The sequence below is a fragment of the Diadema setosum genome, chromosome 3, assembly GCF_964275005.1.
Source record: "Diadema setosum chromosome 3, eeDiaSeto1, whole genome shotgun sequence".
NCBI classification, from domain to species: Eukaryota; Metazoa; Echinodermata; class Echinoidea; order Diadematoida; family Diadematidae; genus Diadema; species Diadema setosum.
In genome coordinates this window covers 44069543-44094370 of record NC_092687.1, presented here as the reverse complement: position 1 = coordinate 44094370, position 24828 = coordinate 44069543, and the positions used below count along the sequence as shown (strand labels likewise).

The 24828-nt window shown below is 38.7% G+C and overlaps 1 protein-coding gene across 1 annotated transcript; it reads left to right on the top strand.

The window, feature by feature from the left end:
* Positions 1 to 8961: 8961 nt before the first annotated feature.
* LOC140226596 (uncharacterized) lies at positions 8962 to 23519 on the top strand. The gene is made up of 8 exons (XM_072307050.1): positions 8962 to 9004; positions 9984 to 10158; positions 10447 to 10761; positions 13558 to 13734; positions 19911 to 20192; positions 21007 to 21306; positions 21760 to 21900; positions 22668 to 23519. The coding sequence occupies exons 3-7, from the start codon at positions 10539 to 10541 to the stop codon at positions 21894 to 21896; spliced, it is 1119 nt and encodes a 372-aa protein (XP_072163151.1). The 5' UTR covers positions 8962 to 9004; positions 9984 to 10158; positions 10447 to 10538; the 3' UTR covers positions 21897 to 21900; positions 22668 to 23519.
* The last annotated feature ends 1309 nt before the right edge of the window (positions 23520 to 24828 follow it).

The following is a 24828-nucleotide window of genomic DNA, read 5'->3' as shown; positions in this document are numbered from 1 at the left end:
TGTGTCAGTTAAATGTTACACAATTTGTCATTGCATTCATAATTGATTTGTGACTGATGTGTGATTGGTGAGATTGAAAAGATGTTCTGGTCATTTTGAATAGAAACTAGTTGAATTTGACTAGATTCATGAATCACAACACTGACTACATATCTAGTCAAATAACTGATCAGTATATTCTAATCATCTTTTACTAGAAACCGGTCAAACCAACTAGATTTTCTAGTCATAAACATTGACTAGATTTCTACTCAAAATCTGTGACTAGTTTTTTCTAGTAAAAATGACTAGAACAGAGTAAGTGCCCCTGGGATCCTATAATCTAGTCAAATACGACGAGATTCTAGTCATATCTGACTAGGTATTTTTTAGAGTGTATGATTTTAATACTCAACCGTTCTGTGACCGTATCACTCAGTATTTATTTCGCTCACTCTTTTGATTGAAAACTTTCTCAAAATTCCTCCAAAAGAGTGCACCAGATCGTTGAATTTCAATTCTACAAAATCAAAAACTACCACGTGAACGAGGAAGAACTCCATCCCACACCTTCCCCGCTAGTTCCACCGCCATAAACTATTAGTAGACAGTGAAAAGACTCACACACAGAAATATCACGATTTATATAATTAGACCTATACATGTCTGAATGGCCTGAGCAGTTTAGAGTATGCTGCAGATCGTTAAATTTCAGTTCTATGCAATTAAGCTCGCTTGAAATCATCGGACACAATGATGCGACGTGTTGATTGGTTAAAGTGGACTTATCGGCTTTTCCAACTAAACGGGAATGGAATGTATCAGTTTTTACAACCAAACACTGATTATAGACAGAAATTACTTGTGATATATTACGTTTTGATACAAAATTATTTTTTTATTCAGATCGGTCCCACATGCAATTACTTAACTCACAGTTATACATCGATTTTCATTATTTTTTTTTTTTTTTAAATGGACTTATCGGTTTTTGCTAACAAGCTCTTTATGTTGATATTCAGTTCACGGATTACGTTGCTACCCTGACAACGTTTTGTTTGATCTTACTTTGGTTTACTTTGTTCACTTTTACTTTTTTCTTCTCCCTAAAGAGAGCCGTTATCACGATGAGCCTTTCCCCGCCAATTAACACATGAAGGACCAAGGTCCTCTGTTGTTAGCAATGATGAAGTATTCTACCTAATACCTTTATACCCACAGTTTGCTGACATAGTATAGGCCAATTATTTGTTGAAAGTAATGAATAGGGGCATTGAGGGGACTTTACTGTAATGTTTTGATCATTGGTATGATTTTTTTATCATGTTGGGAGATGCTTTGAAATACAGGAGACATATTTGTGTGATTTTCCTGTTACATCTTTTAATCACATTCTATTCATGGATGCATATACTACAACTTTAAATACAGTAGCACTATCCTTTCAAAAGTTATCAGAGTTGCAAGTGAAGAGTGAGTAAAGGGTTTTCATGAAATGAAAAAGGGTCTCGACATGTCTAAGTCGTAACGGTTTTGCAAATGAACCTGTTAATGCTATACCATACTTCTATGGGCCTATATGCTCTGTTATAGGACAATCATCTTTGCATAAAGTATGTAATATTTATGTATTATGTAAAATAAATGTTCCATTAATGTAATGCGTGTATTATGTATTTTGAATTGGTTGCATATAGGCGTATTTGTCTTTTTTCCATAATATTTCAACTATCAAGACTTCCCATTGTGGTTATCAACAACATCATGAAACCCTGAATTTGAGAACGACCCAAGCCATAATGTGGTCAATCATCTTCGAAAACCATGTACTTGTTACGTGTAATGATAGACTTGTAATAATCATGCAAGATTTGCAGAATTTAATTCTGTATACTTTTTTGATTTGTATTACAGTTGAAGAGTTTGTTCGCAAAAACCGATAAGTCCATATTTGCCAAATGCAGATATTTACGATTAAAAGTCAAGAAAAATAAAGAGAATAATAAGAAAATGTTTGCTTCTTTTGACCATAACTTCAAAAATGTACCTTTAACAAGAAGTGACCAATATATCATTTAAAAGGTATTATTTTGTCCTTTATGACAGAGGCCGTACTTCAAAATCTTCAAAATGGACTTATCTGTTTTTGCGAACAAACATTTCAGTACAAGTTGTGTATTTGGATGATATTCACAGTACATTTCAAAAATAAATAAGAATATTAGCATGTGACTTGTTTTTTTTTTTCCCTTCGAATGTGATGGAGTGTGATGGACCTGGGACTTGATACTACATTGTAGTATTATGATTGTATGAAGGTCTGTAAGATATTGTGGGGGGGGGGGTACTATATCACGTGGTCCTTCTGCATGCATCGGATGCTAGTATGCTCGCTAGATATAGCTAGCTAGCTATAGTAGCTAGCTAGCAGCAAGCATGCACAGAGTATAGAAGCAAAGATCGTACACTCATAATGCACTTGTCAATTGTAGTCCCGGCCCATGGGTACCCGGGGATGGCCGGGACTTGCAACCAAGTTGGGCGGGGATTTCAGCATTTTTTTCGCCCGGGTGGGTCGGGAATAGACCGGGCTTTGTAGGGGTAAATTCACTTAATTTGCCCCGGTGGGCCGGGGATGTACCGGGGTGTTGTCGGGGGAAATTCAATTTATTTGCCCCGGTGGGTCGGGAATGGACCGGGCTTTGTCGGGGGAGATTCACTCATTTTGCCCCGGTGGGCGGGGAATAAACCGGGGTTTGTCGGGGGGAAATTCGCTCCAACCAAATGGCAGGCATTTGGGGTGGGAATTTTGGCCGGGATTGAGCCAGATTTTGCTTGAGAGTTGACCATGACTTGTACCATTTCCAGTACGGTAATGTGACCATAAATTATTTCGCTTGACTAGCAATTCCCCGGTATGAGGACTCGGTAACATTGCCCAAAGTCGCGTTAACGCATGAATCACGTAAGAAATAATAGAGCCTAGCGCGAAACATGCGCGATTTGCGCATTTCATGCATTTTTCTGACGTGGAACCTTCGCTCGTATTGTCCGCGGATGTGCACCGGATCTGCGCTTTACGCGATTCCATGCGGGCTCGGTCACACTGCCCAAAAGTTGCGTAATCGCATAAATCACGTAAGAAATTTGGTTTTGCGTGCTTGTCCGTCGAGAATTTCACCATTTTCGCTGATTTACGCATTGAAAAATCACCGATGAATTGCGCAAGAACTACGGAAAGATCACGCAAAAATATAACGCCACAATCACGTACGTGAGTTGTTAGTGATACATTAGTGATTTATCGATCAGCATTTCGTAATTTATACATGCGCTTATTTGCGTGTTCTGTTAGAGATACATAGGCCTACGCCAATATATTTTTTTTTTCAGTGATTTTCAGTCATACGTAGGTGTTACAAGCGCGAAACATGCGTCATTATTCATGTCTGCTAATCGTCAGCGGACAGTCGTTGGTGAACGCGATAGCGGCAACATTTTCGCGAACAATCGCTGATATTCCACGCATATTTCGCGCATTGTTCGCGTAAGAACCACGCAAACTACGCAAAAATTACGTAAAACAGCGCAATAATGCGTAAACTTTTACGCGAAGCCGAGTTTTGAGCTCCTCAAAACCCGGAATTGCGTAAAGCGCCGATCCGGCGAACATCGGCTGACAACTACGAAGGTTCCACGTTGTAGACAAACTCATGAAATGCGCATGTATCGCGTAAATAAGGCTCGAATTTCTTACGTGATTCATGCGTTTACGCGACTTTTGGGCAGTGTGACAGGTCCTCAAAGGCCAGGTTTTTGAGCAGCTCAAAACTCGGCTTCGCGTAAAACCAAAAGTTATAGGCAGTATTGCGCTGTTTTACGTAATTTTTGCGAAGTTTGCGTTGTTCTTACGCGAAAAACGCGCGAAATATGCGTGGAATATCAGTGATCGTTTGCGAAAATGTAACTCACGTTCATGTGCGAATCATGCGTGATTCATACGCAATTCATTGTGATAAATTTTCCGTGGACCTCAGTCGTCGCGCACAACCACGAATTCGCCCTATTTGGGGCCTTTATTGCTTGCCTATGCGCTGAAAGTGCGTGGTTTAGTGATTTTTGAGTGATATTTCCGTAGTTCTTGCGCAATTCATCGGTGATTTTCATCGCGTAAATAAGCGAAAATTCTCAACGGACAAGCACGCACAACCAAATTTCTTGCGTGATTCATGCAAACTTACGCGACTTTTGGGCAGTGTGACCGGGCCTTGAGGGTCGGGATTTGGCCGGGGATTTCTATGCAAAATGCCCGACTTGTCGGGGACTTGACCGGGGATTTCTGCACAAATATTGCCCGGACTGTCGGGGAATTGGCCGGGGATTTCAACTTCAATTTTGCCCGGCCTGCCGGGGACTTAGCGGGGGATTTCCGTGAAAATTCTGCCCGACCTGGCCGGGACTTGGCCGGGACTTGGCCGGGTGGTGTAACATCGCAAAATTGCAAGTGGGATGCAAGTCCCGGCCATCCCCGGGTACCCATGGGCCGGGACTAGACAAGTGCATAAAGATGGTCAGCTCTGCTCTCCCGATTTTACGCGGTCGCTGATGAGACGCAAGCAGAGCGAGTAACCCGCTCTGGACGCAAGTGGCTGCCGCCCTCTAGCGGTGAGCGGGGATAATCGAACCTGGGTCGGAAGCACTGAAATCCATCTAGTGGTCAGACTAGACGTCTGGCGGGCTTGTGTAAACCTAGGAATTTTTAAATTATAGGCCTTTTCAGCGCCCTTACTTTCAAATTATTACCTCTTTATGTGAATGAAAATATACATTTCTGGAGTGAAAACTAGTCAAAGAATCCACTGTTATATCATATTTTCTCTAAAACTATGAGGGTATTTTTTCTCCTTAAGAAAATGGCAAGAATTTTTGTCAACTTTACATGTTCGCTGAAATGTTTGATTTTTGTAGTAAGCATGGCTATATAACCTCGCTTGAAAATCATGCTACAATTCTTATAAGGCTTATTACATTTTGAATTTAAGCAATCAAAAATAAAGGTTTGAATTGATAAAAAAGGGTTTAAAACATATTTTTACGGGTACCTCTTGTAGGTTAAAATTTCGAATTTAGTTACAAAAGTTTCTCAGACACATTACACGTTCACTTTAATTTTTCGCCATTTTCTTTAAAGGAAAAATATTTATATATAGGAACAAAATAAACAGACCTTTAGCAGCTAATAATATCACAGCTTGTCATCATGACTATAATTTTATACTTGTATTCAATCAAAAGTTCTCAAGAGAGCTTTCACAACTTTCCCGGATCATTCAGGCTTCATATGCACAACAGTGACTGCTATTCAACACTTCATTTACAGAACAGAGAGATGGGTTAGATATAAAATGGAATTCCGCTTATTTGGATTTTCTTGATTGAAACAACCACAATGAAATTATGGCAATACACAATATTAATTCAGAGTCTTATATTCCTAGGTTCTTTATTCAACTGAAAACTTGACAAGTAGAGTGAATTATTTGACTACTAAGCACCGGCGTATAGCCAAGGGGGGGGGGGGGGGATGGAGGCAGTTGCACTCCCCCCCCCCCCCTAAAGATTTGGACCGGGGATTTGAAAGGCGGGGGGGGGTGAAAAATTGCGTGTATAGGGCCCTACCACTGTAAGCATGTGTGCATGAATATAATAAGCCGCTCCCTTTCAACCTCTTATTAAGATTATAGTTTTCACTCAAAGTGTGAACCAGATCGTTAAATTTCAATTCTAAATAGCAAAATCTCTCCAGCGTGGGAGGGGTATCCCCCTCTCACATCCTCCCCCGCTGCATATTCGGTCCGTTTCCTGGCACATTTACATTGACAGATTCCAAAATGTTTCATTGAAGTTTGCATCAGATCCATGTCTTCAATAGTTTAGTTATTCTATCAAATATATAAGTTCCCTAATCCTCGTTTGATTTACCATTACCCCGCTCGATCGCTGTCGGTTATGCATTGATTTAGACTCTGTGAGCACTTTGGGGATTGACAATTATTTTCCGAATGATTCAAAAAAAGTGCGCATCATTCTATGTCAATCGTAAAATGCAAACGTTCCGTTAGGGAGGGGGTTGCCCCTTAATTCCCACATCGTCCCCTTTCCCCTGACAACTTCCACGTATCATTAGTAGGCCGGTACGAGATACGAGATACCACAATTAAGTCATTCAATTATCTGTGAATATTTCTTTTTCTTCCTTTTCATAGAAAAAATCCAAAATTTCACCAATAGTGTACATCAGATCGCTGAATTTCAGGTCTAAAAATCCAAAATCTTCCTAGCGTGGGAGGCCCCTCTCCCACATCCTTGTAGAGAACTCTAAGTTCTCCTCCCCCAATCGTGAAAACGGATCGACTCCCTTGTCCCTTCCATTCCCTTCGACCTCTCGGTCACTCCGCTCTCTCGCGCCGATTTTTTAAAATGTTTTTGTCCAATCCCATCAATTAAACTGAACGATGCCCCTGGGAATGATTACTTTAATTGACTTAAATGAAGAAAATTCAGAAACGCAGGAGGTATAAGGAAATTATTACATACAAAGAAATTAAAATCCATATTACTATTTCATTGATTTCATTTTTGCATTTTGCATGGCGAGGCTATGTTTTAAAAAGTGAGGGTGTCAAAATCGTTTTTCAAAATGAAAACAAAAGAAGAGCGAAACAGCAACAAAAAGGTGTTGATATTTTTGACGTGCAATTTTCGGCCGAAGGTCGGCTGATAACCCTCCCATCTTATGTTCCATCAAAAAAAAAAAAAAAAATGTCGGGGATGCAAACATTCAATCCCTTTGTCTTCTGAAAAAAAAAAGGGGGCAGCTCCCCACCAAGCTCCCCAAGCCCCCACCCCAACTATAATTGCGCCAGTCCGGTTATGGGCTTGTAATCGTGATTGTATGTGATGGTGACTGTCATAAATCATCCCCCCCCCCCCCCACTGTATATGGCCACACTTTGAACATTGAGAGTTTTCCAAATGCGACAAAATGTGTGCACCAGAACGTTTAACGGCAATTAGTCTTCCTCGTGTTGATAGGAGGTGGAATAAGGCTTATCCCCTCCCACATCCTCCTCCTTTGTCTCCTTCCACATAGGCCTACTTGCTACACTTCTCTGATTGACAATTCAAGATATTCCAGCAAAAGTGTGCGCCAGGTCGTTGAATTTCAGTTCAAATGAAAAAGCTCCCTCGAATATGGGAGACGTATCTTGCCACCTATACCCATTGCTTGGTCCCCTCCATGGCAATTTCCGAATTTTTGACACACAAAAAAAAATGTGCCCAGATCACTTTATTTCAATTCTTAAAACGCAAAATCTCCGTCGGATGTGGGAGGGGGCACCCCTTCCCACACCCTCCCCCATCTAGACCTTAGCATACACAGTGATGATGCACACGCGGAATAAAAGCCAAATTTCGTGATTTAGCTTTTAACACTTCCTTGAAAAAAACCTTATTTACTTGCATCATTTATTAATTTTTTTTCGGGAAAAATTGTAAGTATGTCATGAAAGGTTTATAATTTGCACCAGATCGCTGAATTTCAGGTCTGAAAATGCAAAATCATCCTGTTGGAGAAGATATTCCCCTCTCTTACACCCTCATTTTCATTTTTTTTTTTTTTTTGGTTGAACGTGATATTCAACTAAATACAAGAAATTTATTTATGATAACATTTTGGGGGCAAATTGTTCAATAATAGGCCTAATCTATATCAAAATACTGCTACCTTCTTAAACCAGTGGGACCGTCTTGAATTGATAAAACACGCAAAAATGCATCAAATTGCACCGTTTACAACATCAAAGTGTAAAAAAGTTCTCACTCTGTGTGTGTGTGTGTGTGTTTGTGTGTGTGTGTGTGTGTGTGTGTGTGTTAGGGGGGGGGGGGGAACATCCTCCTCCAATACCCTCCCCCTAACCTGGCTACGTCGGTGCTACTATATATAGGCTACTAAATGTATAGGAACCTATATACATACAACCCAACTTGGAAACTTGTAAATCGAAATAATGATGAACCTGTTGATGGTTTGGTGTAGCTATTGGTGCAGATTAAAGGACAAGTTCACCTTCATAAACATAAGGATTGAGAAAATGCAACAATATTAGTAGAACACATCAGTGAAAGTTTGAGGAAAATTGGACAATCGATGCAAAAGTTATGAATTTTTTAAATTTTTGTGTTGGAACCGCTGGATGAGGAGACTACGACAGCTTGTGAGTCATATACGTACAACAGTATAAAGAAAATGTAAAAGAAACTTCAACATATTTTCACTTTTTTCGCATAATAAAAGAGCACTTGACTTGTCTCTTTCTAAAGGCAGGGGGAATAATAATTATTACCCATAACATGACTGTGTCGGTAAGGAGTCAGGGTAATGTGTACTTTTTTCAAAAGATGGAATTTTGTGAAATTCTCTTTATATTTTCCTTATATTGTTGTACGCATGTGACATCTAAGTTATTCATACACAGCAGTAGTCTTCTCATCCAGCGGGTACTGCACAAAAACTTCAAAAATTCATAACTTTTGAACGGATTGCCTGATTTTCCTCAAACTTTCAATGATGTGTTCTACTAATATTGCTACATTCTCTCAATCCTTATGTTTATGAAGGTGAACTTGTCCTTTAATGCACTGCACCAATTCCTATATTTATTCATGATTCTCTAGATCTACAGAAAATTCTTTCTTTATTTTCTTCAATAGCCTGTCTTTGGTCTCATACAAACATATCGCGAAAGTGCATGCTCATACAGGCACCTGCATAGTACATGGCCCGAAAACTTCACCCGCTGAAGTATATCCCCGCTGAACGCTAGTTGGCGCACTCCTCCCAGCGTTTCACTTTTCGACCGAGAGTTGGCCATGGCCAGTACGATGATCTGATGATGAGAAGCTAGACTAGCCAGAGAAGCTGCAAACAAACTGCTAGCTAAGCCCAGATCCTAGCAGGATGGTGAGTCGAGCCTATTGTAAAGTGATATTTAAAGCTGTATTTCGGGGTATTATAATGGCAATTATTATTACCAGTGTTCATTGTATAATGTTTGAGGGCGATGATGCTAAGCAATGCTTATTTTTAGGATATGATTTTAGCTGTCAGTTGCCGGCTCCTGCTGCAGCTACATGTAGGGTCCTACAGTGGGATTGTAGTTGCATTTCCACTAGGCCTAGTGTAGTATTTCATCCACAGTGACACGTCGCGCAGTGTACCGTATGTTGCATAGTTTTGTGCGCGTAGTGTATGTATGTCGGCTGCAAGACGCTTGGGCGAAAGAAATTCGGTGGAATAATGTAGACCAAAGTTGATGGCAGGTTTGGAAAAAATAATGAGGTTTAGTGAACGTGTAAACTATTGGGATTGAAGGTATAAGGTTCATTGAAATGCTGTCGTGATCATGAGGGTGTAGGCGTGAGAAAATAAACGTGTAAATCTAATAAGGGGATTGTAAAGTAAGCCCCTGTTGATAGTGTATTAAAAGGTTGATTATTGCTTGGTAAGGGGTTGCCAGTACACTAGAATCTAGAGCGTAAATAGTTCTCTAGTAGGCCTAACACGTTAGGCCCTATGTTGTTTACAGGCTCAGCATGTGCAAGTTACAAAACACTACGTTCAGTTGATTTCATTGTGTCTTGATCAAAGCGAAATGAAACAAAAACGAAAATTATGCTTTACTGCAAGGGATGTGGTTTGACTATTATTTTAGACAGTAACATTACCTTTGTAGGATTTATTGTTATTGGGTTTATCGTGGGTGTAAAGGAAACTTTTAATTGTAATGTAGATCTACCGCCTACCGGTAAGTTCTCACAATCATTCATACGACATTGGGTCTGTAAAAAGTTAGTTTTATAGAGAAGAGAACAATTAAGAGATTACTATTTCACTTTGTTATTTCAATTTAAATGTCTAACGTTATTCATTCTCATTTCAGGACGATGTCAGAATGTTAATGTTAACATCATGGAGTTTTGACGTGTTGCCGTACTTTCAAGAAGACCTCTCTGTTTGTTCGTGTCAGAGGCGTCGTTTGTGATCTCTGAGATGTCACTGCTAAACATCGACCTGAAGACACACGACACACTTGGAACACCAAACCTCAGATTATTGTGTGTGAATATGAAGATATTCGCAAATGAATGAATATGTTAATCCTGCATTGGAATGCTGTAAAATGATATAGGGCCTATTCAAGTTTTGTGTGTGTCAAGGGTTTTGTTTGGTTTCGAGTGTTGTGTTCATTTGTAGTTATTTACAAATAGTCGTGTGTATCAAACCATGTCATGCAATGACTTATTTAACTCATATTACAATTCAACCTTTTGGTTGCCAATCATGTGATTTTGATAAATGCCATTTATCTATCTATTTATCTTTTTATCTCATGTTTATTACAGTGAGGCTGGTTGGTGGATCAACCCAAAATGAAGGCCGAGTTGAGATATCGTGTAACGGGCAGTGGGGCACGGTGTGTGACTATTACTGGGATATGAAAGACGCGCACGTGGTGTGCAGAAATCTCGGCTACTCATCGGCCTCAGCTAGTTATGGGTCAGCGCACTTTGGGCAGGGATCTGGACCAATCTGGGTTGACGCGGCTTTCTGTGATGGAACGGAAAACTCTCTGGTTTATTGCCTTCGTAATCCATGGGAATGTCATGTGTATGGCTGTACTCACAGTCAAGACGCCGGAGTGAGGTGTGAAGGAGACCGTAAGTTTGATTCATTTATTCACGCATTTCATAATGTAGGCTACTGAGTAACTCAGGCCAAGTTACAGAAATGAAAATAATAATAATATAAAAATCTAAGATGAAAAAAAAAATGATTTAAAATTGAATTAAAGAAGTCTCTCGCTCGAGTTTTGCTTCTTTCTTCATCTCTCTCTCTCTCTCTCTTTATCTTAAGCCAATTCATACAGTGTTGTATGTACAAGCTTGTACGTCTAAATCAATGCACAATCTAGCGGGAGGCACAGTGATTGTGTAGTGTAGTTTTGCATCGCCACACAAATTTCAAACATGCACAAACTCTCCCTAAATATTTTACAAACGAAAGTCCCTACAACTGAGTCTACAAAGTCTGGTAAAAGTTGAATATTTGTTGTTAATTTGAACACTTTTAGACTTATCTAGAAATGACTGTACTACGCTGCCGTGTACGTGTACACTACCATACCGCGGCCAACTGTTTGAGTGCAGCGCAGAGTTTCGATTCAAACCATCGAATTATTTCGAAATGGGTAAAAGTGTCTTAACAGTAAATATTCAACTTTTGCCAGACTTTGACGAGATTCAGACAATCTGTTTTAGGTTGTGAAATATTGAGGGGGAGTTTGTAAATGTATAAATATCACAATACGAGGCGATACGAAACTACAACTTGTCCTACTTACAAGTAAAAGAATGATCGCCCGACCCAGCGCGATGTCGGGCACGAGTCCTAGGGTATAGTAGGACCTATACTATTCTGAAAATCTTCTCTTTTTTTTCCACAATTCTAAGTCAGACAGTTCAGAAGTGCCTATGAAAGACAGAATTGGTATTCTGAAATTGTTCCCTGGAAAAAATTAGGACATCCTTATTCCCGCCCACTGCATTTTCTAATATTAAAGCAAATAAAATTACAAATTTTGTTTGGTATTATGCAAAATTAACCAGTGCGATAATATCCTTACGAAATTATGACGTCTGGTTAAAAACACATGTTTGTCTTCACCCGTGATACAGTTTTGAAAATGTACTACTTACAAAGAAAGAAATATTAAAAGAGAATCGCAGAAATTGTGGAGTGTTGTTGTTGTTGTTTTTTTTTAACAAAAATAAATTAGTCAGTGTATTATACATAAGCTACACGCGTGTGGTACATTGACGGTATGTGGCCGGCAGCTGGCGCGCCGGCTGGATACATCCAGTTAGCTACACGATCGACCAGCGGGCCGGCGCCCGAGGGCAGCGTGGCGGCCAGCGCTACCATCTACGCCTGTTTGCTGTGCGTATGTACAGTAACAAGCGAACGCTATTGAACCTACGCGGATAATTCTTTCAGAGAATATGTACACACATCAATACTTAGTTTAGGCATACATTCATGTATAGCTATCAAGTAATGTATATATAAAAAAGAAGGATCTGTACATTTAAGATTTAGAGAACACATTGGCAAAGAGTTGTTTGCCTTGCATTTATCAAAGCTCAGTTCATGCATTTTGTGCAGCCTGAGAATAATTATTAAAAAAAAAAACCAAACTCCATAAAACATGTTGGCCAACACATTAACACCATTTAAACACAAATTCACGGAATGGGACCTGCCGGTCTACACAACCGAATACGTAACTACATGTATTTGTTTTGTCAGTAGAAAAATAAAAATAAAAAAACTTTCGTGGCAAACAATCATATGACAAGAACATTTGAACAAAAAATGAATGAATAACCAAAATGAATTGAATAATAAACAGGAACACTTTTAAACGATGATTCACCTGTACAGTTTATTCATATGAACGTAGTTAATAGTTTTTATATTTGAAATAACCAGAGAGCAAAACTGAATAATACGTTAACTTGTTATTCGGCGAAATCAAAGGTCTGGCATGATGTTTTGCCTTTATTTATTCGCTGTTCCTTTAATTAGTATATTAACGGAATTTAGGACAGGGTAAAGGCTCTCCTAATAGCTTTTCTTAAATCATTTCCAATTAAGTGCATTCTAGAATATAACAATTTCCTCCAAGGTCAGAAATTATTTTCTTCCTAGATATCATACTCATTAGAATATTTTCCCATTTCTTCCCATCTGTAGGCAAATTTGATAGGAAATAAAAGTTATGAAAAAGGTTAGGAATAAAGTAAGACAGATTTTCAGAATACGGTGTACTTTTTTTTTTGGAAAAATTCCTGATTTTAGAATAGGAAGAAAATCTTACCAAAAATGTTTTCAGAATACGACTACCAGTACATAACATTTTGAAACCAAGCTACCCTGGCTCATACGAGTGTGTTAAGACAACTTGTTTTTTCACGACGTACGTGGTGATGCTATCTCAACGGCATGAACCTCAGAAATTCGACCTGTTTTGCTTGAAACGAGTGTCATTGTAAAATTTGTTCATCACTAAAAGAACAAAACAACCAACTAAACTATCCGGCGAGAATTAATGCGAACATATTGAATGCGTAGCTGTCATACACGCGCACTTGCTGTAAACCTAAACGTGTGGCGGGTAGCTGCGCTGTTCTATAGTATTCCGACCGGAAGCTATTTCCACCGAAAACCGTCCTAAAAATCAACAGGATTGAGAAATGTTTGGTTTTGCAAATGCGGAAAATGATTTCACGCCATGCTTCCCTTCCTCTTTCTCTTTCGTCCTTAATCGAAAGCTCGATAATAGGCATTGACAAATCTTCTGACGATTATCGATGTACAAAGTAAATCTTCCAATGTTATTAAAATTCTTTTCGGTTTGTTGGTTTCTTTCCCACTCTGTTTCTCATGTATTAAAGGAAGCGATAATGCTGTCAACGAGTCTGCTAGTTCTGGTCTCGCCTACCGTATCAATCGTTTTACATATTACAACGTTCGTAGCGAGCTGACGTTCACTCCGACCGCAGCTGACAATAGGGGCGTACTTCAGTGTCATCTCATCGGCAGTGAACGGTCTCGAACCTTGGAAGTTCAGCGTAAGTAATTTAATTCAATATCTGATCTACTAGGACCCCGTTTACAGTGTGAGGCTCGGCCGCGGCCGAGCCGCGGCCGAGCCGCGGCCGAGCCCAGCCCCGCTTCAGTGTAAACGCGCAAAAGGCCAAATGCGAGGCCAAAATTGGCCTCGCATTTGGCCTCGCTCTGGAGGTGGTCTCGGCCTCTTCTTGGTGTAAACGCAAACTGGGCCAAATGCGCGGCCAATTGTGCGGCCAATTTTAGTCTGGCTTCCAAACCCTCTGCCTGTATCTTTCGCTATTCAGGATATTAACCCCCTCAACGTCGAAAACTAGTATAGTTTAAGGTGGTTTTGTCCTGCAAAGGATTTTTTTCCTTCGGCAAAGACCTTTGCCCGAACGGCGACTTCGTCGCCACGGAATTCATTTGGCAAAGGGTCTGAAAACCAGACAATACCAAATTGCGTTTGTTTACAAGCAGAGCGCCACTACGACAAAATATTGAAAGGTTTGAATCAAAAGCGCGGCCGAGCCCAGCACACCGAACTAAAACATATGTTTTAGTTCGGTGGCCCAGCAGTGTAAACGGACAAAATGTATGCACAGATCTTTAATTTTGCACACGGCCGCAACCTCGGGCAAACAAAGGATGCGAGCCTGCAGCGTCGGCTGCTGCAGCCGTCCCCGACACGTCCCCACATGTAGACTTACGTGTATGTTGTGTACATGTGTGCGATGCATCAACTTCGACTTTACCTCCTGGCATTTCGTGTGGCTCTAAATCAATTCCCAACCTTAGATGAGGGAAAATTCTGCTGTGATCAAACGCAATTTGGACTATAGTTTCGATTTTATTGAATTTTGGCTTCGATTTTGTCTTCAGTAGTTCTGAAAATGGGTGGAAAACACTGCTGCTACGGAACATACAACAGTATGACTGCATCACTTCAAACTTCAATGATTTTAAGCATTATGATTGACTATGAAATCTAAACTAGACAACGAATCTCTCATAATCGATATGTTTCCAAGGATTTTTTTTTTAAGTTAGACTCAGACTGATTAGACTTCATGAAATAGAATGACGATTTTGACCTAATTTTCTATTAACAATAACAGTTAGGGGCCTAGCCCTATACTCTAGACTAGATCTAGAGTAGATCTAGAGTAGATCTAGACGTAGACCTAAAATTAAAAACAAAAACAATGATAGACCGATAGACCTAACCTCCCTGACATTCGCAGTAGGCAACATTTACTTCCCCCGTTGACTTATTCATCACGACCCAGGTCTGGTAAGTTGGTTTGTTGAGGTATGTCCGGTCGGCCTAACCTCACTTAGGAAAACACGAAAAGGGCTCGTGTCCGAAACCTCATTGAACTTCAGGCTTGAAACACTCCCATCCGCGAAAAGACGGTAGTCCTCAAATGACTTGTATCCCTTTAGCTTTTCCAGTGATAGTCAGTCCGATTGATGATCAGGTAGTTGAACACGTCAAAGAGTCCAAAATCTGGAATACACTCGAAGTTGGATGTAAACCCAGCGAGCTTGTTAGGATCGGAGAACGAGCAGCCTACCAGAGCGAGCTTCTCCTGCAGTGACCGGCCGGTGTCCGCCCGGGAGAGGTCGGGATCGATGGGCAAATCCAAATCGGCTACGGCAGTTGCACTAGTTTGATGAGTTTCTCCTTGTAGCCGCTTGTGCTCACACCTATATCCCTAAAATACTCAGTTAATTCCTTAACTGTCCAATTCATCCATGGCTTGCTCGAACTTTGGCTAGAACTTGAAGCTGACGCCATCTCAAAGCAAGATTATAGCAAATAAAAGTTGTCGATTATCCGCAGCGAGTAATGATCGTAGACAATACACGCGTGAATGCAAAAACAGTGTGGCGCGCGCGTCCGCGCTTATTTCGCTTGCCCGACTTAGTTACAATCACTAGGGTCGCGTGGGGTTGACGTCATTATGCATATCATTAGTAAACCGGTCTATTGAGGTCGGAATCGGCCGCGGCCGAGCCGCGGCCGAGCCCGGCCCCGCACTCTAAACGGGGTCCATGATCTGCGCGCAAGTCCACATGATATCATGTTTGTTCGGTTCTTTCGGAGTATTGTTGAAAGCTATGCAGGTTTGCCAGGCATGCGATGATTATGACATTACATAACTTTCCTGAGAAGATAATATGCATATGGGCATTTCCACGGTAACTCACGTTACATTTTGAACTCAAAATTAGGTCGTTGATATCAATATCCTTAAAACCTAATTAGTGATATGAGTTACTGTATGTGAATGAGGATCATGCACCTCCATCCTACCTCACAGCAACATTACATCCACAGACTCTTAGGAGAACTATGAGAAAAAACACTACAAATGTCGGTAACTCACGTTACATAATTTGGACATGCAAAAATTTGGCATGTCTTATATTCAAAAGTTTCCTCAAACAAGAAACAGAGAGACTTTAAAGTCTATTGTGTCAAGGTCATGGACTAACAACATACATCACCAAGTATAGTAAAAATTCAAATTGTCTTACATTCTCCAGGTATTGTCATGTGAAGCGGTAACTCACGTTACGGTAACTCACGTTACAGTTTGTCCACATGATCACAAGACAATTTTTTGTCTTAATAATCCAAAGAAAACTTACCAAGACAACTTTTTTTCACAAACAAACTCCATGAATAAAGAATCTAAATTGATTTGAACATTGATCTGACAGTAATTAATCCCATTTTATCCTTGAGATTACCAAAAGGCAGGAAACTTTACATTTAGAATACCAACTTGAAGATAAATTTCATTTTTAATTGAGTCGTTTTCCAAGCTTTCATTTGTACTGAGACAAAATTGTATTCAACAAAATGATATGAAACAGAGTCTATTTCATTAAATTACACTCTTTTCCAGTTAACAAATGCATCAGAAATTGAGGATTTAATTGAGAATTTGATTTGATTGTTTTTTTTTTTTTACTAGATTTAAATGGATTTCAGGCTATCTAGATAAAACAAGTCATCCATAAACTATTCCATTTAATACACTGAGTCACGAGACTAAAGACTTTGTAGTCTGTGGAGAGTTTAAAGGTTCAGAAATGAATATTTCAATAAATCTTTTAACTTTTAAACAATGCAATTTATATTCCAATTATTTGATAATTGTTTGAATTACCTAATAATCAATTGTTTGTATGTTTGATTTGTTTACAAATTCTTATACTAAACTGGTACAGAAATTAGAATTGAACTACAGAAACTGCAGATAGATTTTAGTTATCTGCTACCAGTATTGATCAGTTTAATAAAACATGTTCATAAATGTTTAAGCCTTAAAAAACAATGGCTTTGGTCTATGAAATGTCAAGTAGCCATTATTTCAATTGTACATACATGTAAAAAGTATACCAGTATTTTCTAGAGTAATCAAGCAGACTGAAGCAGTAAATCCCAATGAAAAACATGAATAAAAATATTTTGTGATCAGGAGGCTAACTATTAATATCACAAAATGTTGATAGTTTGCTTTAAGGTACATGACTGTCCAGCTCTTAAAGAAAATGTCTGATAATGAGGTTCACATTCAACAAGTTTTTGGTAATAGATCAGCATGTAAAGTAAATTACAGTAAACATGGAAAAGTTTCATTGTAGGATTTTGCAACAAAATAGCTAAAACCTCAGAGTAGAATAGTATAAAACACATAAGCGTGTCAAATTCACAATGTTCAGTTCTCAAAAATCTCAGAAAAACAGCAGGAAGCGAGCTCCAATCTTAAAATTCTGTTCATACATGTAAATGTTTCAGCCTCATAAACAATGGCTTTGGTCTATACAGGTAGGTATAAACTATGAAATGTCAAATAGTAATCACTTGAATTACAAAAACAAGAACTTTTCAAGAGTAATCATGCAGTGATTATCCCAATCAGGAGGCTATTAATAGTTATCACAACATTTTGATAATTTGCTGGAACAAGGTCCATGCAGCTTTAGAAGAAATGTCTTTTAACAACTTTCGTAACAGATCAGTATACTACAGTACATGCACTGTAATATTAAATAGTAAATATGGAACAGTTTCTTTCAGAAGTTAACATGTGATGAACATGTGTAATTAATACATTGTACATGTAGACCAGTTGGTTTGGTGATGGAGAGAGACCAAGAGAATAACAATCTACTGGAAATAGAATCTTAATACAAGAGTTCAGTAATCATGTACTCATTGGTTACTTACAATCACAGCCTTCAATCATTTCTTGGTATTAAAGAAAAATCATGTTGGTAACTCACGTTACATTGTGGTAACTCACGTTACATGGTAACTCACGTTACAATTTTAAGACCTCTGTTATGAGAATTTGAAGCAAAGACTATAAGTCCCATCATATTTCTTGGATGTGTGCTGCATAGTTATTTGATAATCCAAAATACCATGTCTCAGTTGGGCATAGTAAAATTGCTAGGTTAAAAAGTTCATATTTCGGTAACTCACGTTACAGCAGCTTCTCGAGCTATGTAAGAGCACGCTGGTGTCCAAAGTAATATCTTATATCGAGGTCTCCACTTTATTTACTGCTAGATTAATATATTTTTGATTTGTAAAACCAAACAAAGTTTGATTTGAGCCTCAAATATAAAAAATAATCACAAAGAGCAACAAAAATGCCTTTTTAGGGATTTTTAGGTCAAGAAATGCTTTCTGGTTTCAAAAGGTATAAAAATGCACAAAAGGGAACTTTTCTTAAAGGTAAAGTTGGTTTCACACACTTCAAACTATGGCTAACAAAGTAAGATTATCAGTTGTCCTGAAATATGCGGGTAAAATTTTGGTGGTCATGTCGCACAACTCACGGAAATGCCCATATGATGCAATTATTAAGAATGTCCTTGATCCCAGAAATGTTAAGTCGCAAGCCCCCTCCCCCCCCAAAAAAAAAAAAAATACCTATGGTTATCTTTATGATGTAAAATTAAAGAATGTTGGTGTTCAGAACGAACTTGCTGCAATTTAGTGCAGGACACACGAGGCGCCAAAATTATATTGCCTGTTCGTTAGGCAACATGCATGGAAGCTTTGTCGATTTTTGGGAAATGTTTGTTCGTGTCTATGGCTGCGTTTATCAACTTTCCCCTGTTTAAACGGCTTTCGAAAGCCCTTTCGAAAGCCCTTTCGATAGCCCTTTCCAAAGCCCTTTCCAAAGCCCTGTACTTTTAATGTGCCGCTTGTTTTCTAAGAAGGGACGGCGAAAAGCAATTACATGTACCATCTTAAAGACATTATCTTCCTTTGAGAGTCACGAGTCATGATGCAATGCCACATGAATCAATTGTCTTCCTATCTGAGGCAGCTCCAGTTTAGCACATACTTCAAATATTTCTGAGTGGCGGCGTGAGACTTTGGCTGCGTTTTAATCAACTTTCCCCTGTTTAAACGGCTTTCAAAAGCTCTTTCCAAAGCCCTTTAGAAACGGCTTCCAAAATAGTTGCGTTTATCAACTCTCTTCGCGAACACGATAACTGGAATGTCACTGCACAGCTGCATTGCGCAATTCGACCCGAGGAGAAGAGTTCACATAAGGCGCGCATCGTTCGTAACTGCAGGACAATACTACAAAGCCGTTTCAAAACACCTTTGCGTTTATCAACTTCAAAAGGCTTTTACAAACAGGTTTCTGAAAACCTGTTTATAGGAAACCTGTTTGGAAAGCCACAAATTTGCGGCTTTCGAAAAGGCTTTCCGAAAGGGCTTTCAAAACAGCTTTGCGTTTATCAACTTGTAAAAATTCCTTGAAAGCTGTTTGGAAAACCTGTTTCTGCCGAGAAAAGGAGAGTTGATAAACGCACCCTTTCGAAAAGGCTTTCCGAAAGGGCTTTCAAAACAGCTTTGTGTTTATCAGCCCGTAAAAATTCCTTGAAAGCTGTTTGGAAAACCTGTTTCTGCCGAGAAAAGGAGTTGATAAACGCACCCTATGATGAGCAGATTTTACGTACATGCTTTAAAAGCTATATCAATACTTGCCGATGACAATTTAATGGATAATTTCAGGATTAACTTTAAAAAGCAGATAACTTTGGATCATACTTTTTTGATTATTCAATGTACTGAATTCTATCAACATCGTTGAATGAAATATGAGGATGAATTTTATCATCCGTCTACATCTAACTCTCGTCGTCTCGACAGACCGTCCAGCAGACAATATCATCTTGATCAAGATCGTTGACAACGAGGACGGACAAGAAATTAATGGCCTCAGGATCACATGTGACGTCGACCCACGTGACCAACCATTTCCACCAGTGGGAATATACGAGATTGCAGTGAATGACGTCATCGAGTCAGCTTCAAGCTCCCCTTCCTTGATCCTTGAGTCCATTCCGAGTGAATGCGTTGAAATCTCCTGCACCGGTATCAACGACATCGGAAGGACGAACGCTACAAAGATTTACTGTCCAAGACGCAACCGTAAGACAATAAAACGTTCCATGATATCGTAATTTTTAAATCCCAAAGCTTTTGTGATTAGTACAAGGAAAAATCAATTTCACTTCATTATTATACGTTTTTCTCTCCAAATGCAATTGACATGAAGCCATTTTTTTTTTTTATGTAAGGATTGACAATATACCAAACTCGTTAGTACTATACCTTTATTGCTGGTAATTGCACGTTGATCCACTAGTATTATATACTGTAGTCTACACATTACTTGTGTCCATTCATGCAATTGCTATGATTAAAGAAATCCAGGCAAGTATCGGTCTTATCACTATAAGATTTTTATATTAATATCTTTTTTCATATCCCGAACTAGTCTGTTTTCAATTGGCAGTAGCAAATTTGTTCACGTGAACACAAGGGCCATGGTTGTAGAGTAAGTTGTTGTACTTGATTTTTATACAAGGAAGGTTTAAATTTTAAGATTCAAATGTTTCTCGGGAGTGTTAAGGTGTTAATTACATGTTTTTGGATAAACAATGCAAATTTTGTAAACATAATGATTCTATGTGCATCGTCAACCAAACTCGTCAGTGTCTGGCCCGTTAATAGAATACAATGAGGATAATTCTCCTTCAACCGTTCAATGGACTTTGTTCACCTTTGACCCCTCAAATTCTTGATGGGGGATCTTCATTTTGTTCATCAAGGATGTTCATGAGTTGTTGAGATTGCGAAGTACCTGAAAATTAAAGACACAGTCAAAAAAAAAAAAACAAGAACAAAACAAACAGATTATGTACAACTATATGTGTTGTGTTTTTTTTCTTTTAATTCTTAGGTCACGCGCCTCCAGCGAGTGACATACTCTCCATCGAGACCCAGGAGATCAATGGGGAAGGAAGCCAGGTCATTCTCGTTATTACGTGTCACATTAGTCCCGAGGACCAGCCCTCCCCACACCTTCACACATACACCATCGCAGTCGACAACACCACGCTCTCCTCGTCCAGCATCACCTCGGCTCTCTTCAGACCACACCCACACAACAGGTGCATCAATATCACATGCTCGGGGACGAACGGGATTGGTTGGACCTTCACCAGTCTCGAGTACTGTTCGACTTTCGGCTCGGAGAGAGGTTAATCTACTTTTGTTATTATATGATTTCATTCGCCTCTGGACTTTTATAGAGCACGCGTAAAAAAAAAAAAATAAAATAAAATAAATAAATAAAAAATGTAAAAAAAAAAATGTGGATGATAGCTCCAATTTTGTCTTATGTTTGACTCTAACCTTCATCCATACATGCTAGATGATATATTTTTTTTCAATATTCCTATCATATTCAAATTTATACCTAAAAAATTTAATCAAACTAATTCAATTTACTTTCGAGGCTTTGTGTCATTTTTTCACTCTTGTTTTGAATATGGTTATGATATGTTCTTGAAATGACAATGTACGAAGTAGATAAAGTATATGAAAAGACGTGTGTACAGAATGGTCTGGGACTTGTCCGTTTATCCTCGATTATCCCGTTAATTGTGCTCTGTCAAAACATTACGGTCATTATTTTGGTTTGGCCATACAGGTCCCATTGCTTGTCTACATCGCGGAGCTCTTCAGAAGTCGTCGACCACATACGCCCTGCTCTTCACAGCGTTGTTCATGTCGATGATGACCTATGTAATCGTGGTGATGAAAAGAAGAAAAATTATCATCCTCTGAAGAGGTACTATAGACTTCCTTTTCTTCCTTTTTTACTACATTTTCTTCCTCTCATTTTTTTTTTTCCTGACCGGTACTTTTTCTTTCTCTTTTTCTATCCTGCCTCCTACATCCCCTTGAAGTGCTCAAAAATATTTTTACTCTTTTACCTCTTTGCCTTAATCTTCTTCTTCCCACTCTTTTCTTGCCTATTCAATATCATTCTTATTCATCGTTGGCATCTTCCTCTTCTTCTCCTTCGGATCTTTGGTATGTAGCCTTTGAAGTTCCCTTATTGCCAATCATTAAGATGCATGGAAGTAATTGCAAAGGAGAGCTAAGGGGGGCAGGTTTTATAATTTCAAAGCTTTATTTAATACTGACTGGACGCGTGAATGAGAGAAATGCGTCTCCATCTTGTACTCATCCTCCGTGATTAGTTTCTATCAAAGTGTAGAGTAACAAAACTATTTTGAGACAACGGCATTGGAAACGATTCCCTCGTAACAGTAACCAAGAATAACTGAGCTTTCTATTTCAATTCGATTTTCCAAAGCGGTTTTTTTTCAAAGCTTTCTATTTCAATGCGATTTTTCAAAACGTTTTGTGCGGTTTGCTGATGTAGTAATGATCACATGCAAACATATAGACCTAATTTTTAACCTCTTGAGGCTTTACTTGTATATCTAAACACTTTAAATAATAGAGGCATTTTCCTATATTCAGATGTGTCTGTCTAATGTCCTAACCTTCAAATTGTTTCTGTCATTATCTTGTGTATTTTTCTTATAGATGGAGAGCATAAACTGGAATCGTGGTTTCATAATTACATGTTTGCCATTTCGTTCGACAAAGAAAATCCCCCCATTGACGGATATGACAGTAGAGGATCGTAGTTCATAGAGTCTTAGATCCATGTTTCAGTCGAGATCTTACACTATTTAAACACTAAAACGGACGGAATACGTATAGCCATAATGTACAAAGAGGTGGAACTCATGCAGCGAATTTGACTATTGTGTCCTACTATACATAATGGTATACTTTGTTTGAAATGGACGTGATCTGTAATCAAAATAAATTTACTGGTCTCTTTTTTTTTTTCTCAAATTAATCGCATCTCAATTTCGGGTTACTGCACGGAGAAAAAAAAAAAATCACACTTTCACATCAACATTCGAGATTTAAAAGTAGTAAGGTTGATGATGATAAACAGAATAAGATGAACAAAAAACCAAAATATTTCTCATATTTGTAATTACGTAAGTGATGTCGACTGCATAATGGAATGATATAGGAAAGAAACAAAATTGTGAGTGAGGATCTTGCATCTTCCTATTTTTGATTGTCAGACCTTGTTCTCAATGCTGAAAGACAGTTGAATGAAGAGACGTTTAGTCCCCGACACGAGGACAATTTCTTAAAACCCTCACAAGTATGGTTTACTGGTTTTAAAATAGGACATTACTTTCCTTCTGTATCCAAAGAATTGGATTAAAGTATGATCAGTTTAGACTTGAGTGATGAAAGGATTGCATGATTACAATTAAGCCTTAATGCAGTAGTATATATAGGATTGTCATTGTAAACGCATTTTACGCAGTAAAGACTTCTTTTGAAGATTAAACAATCACATTTCTATAACACTTGTTTCGTTTCATGATCTATAGTGTGCATACAAGGTGTTTAAATTCTCAGTTTGTCCAACAGAGAGAAGCGAAGGGCAGAATAGAAATCACGGTGACGAATTTTATACCATTTATGAACAGTTTATTTGAGTGTATAGGGAAGGATATTGATAAAGGCGCCTGTAAGTTGATTTTCAAACTAAAAGAATAGAGCAATGATTTGAAGGAGAAAAACGAAGGTGGGCGAGTGACGGACGTGACATCAGACGCTTGTGTGTTTGTATGTATGTATGCGTGTATAATGTACGTATGTATGATTGTGTGCACACGTGTAGGTGTAAACCGTGCAATTTTGTGTATAATCATGAAGTAGGTGACTAATACTATTCATGTGTAAGGCAAACTGTTGCACGTCTTAGGATGTGAGTGTATTGATGGTGTTCAGGACTTTGTTTAATTTGACGACAGAGAATGAATGAATGGTTTGAGAGAGGAATAGAGAGATCAAGCTAGATGTATGGATAGATGATTTTAACTCCTATCCCATGAAATTCATGCAAGACTGTATAGGTACATGTACCATCTATCAGTGTGCGTAGCTATACGGATGTATGTTTCTATGATTGTATATCCTTATTCATGAAATTCATGTAAGACTTTACGTGTGTATGTATCATCGTTCAGAGTGCGTAGCTATGTATGTATCATTGATGCATACATTATTATGAGAGTGTGAAGACGAATGCAAACATTCATTCTCGTATCCAAGACGTATTGACAAACGGAATAAGAACCTGTCATAGTCATTGATACAAAGGCCTAAGTATTAGGCCTACAATAAAATACGGGTTAGATATTGCGCGGATAGTCTCCCGTAGAGTAGTTGTACTTAAAATACAAAGATCTACGTGAAATGGATGACCCTCACCTTACGAATAATGTCCATCTTCTCCACATTACTCTATCAAGGATTCTTTGAATTCTTTTCTCTTACTACCTCTTGTCTGAAATCAAAACCTTACCACTCAAGAAACCAATTTCTTCTGTCTTTGTTTGCATTATTATACATTTTGCCTTAACCATTAACCATTGTCATTACATTCCCGTTAAATACTTGACTTATATACCAAGACAAGAATATCTTTAGCCAGTGTGTTTAAAATCAAAAGCAGATGGTGTATTAATATTCTAAATTTACGAATTTATAAACCATGCGCCGTAACATCCTAGCCGATTTTCCGAAAACAAATTTAATCTGGGGCCCAGCTATCAAACCAACCTTGAATTGTGGTACTTTTTTTTTTTTTTTTTGGGGGGGGGGGGGT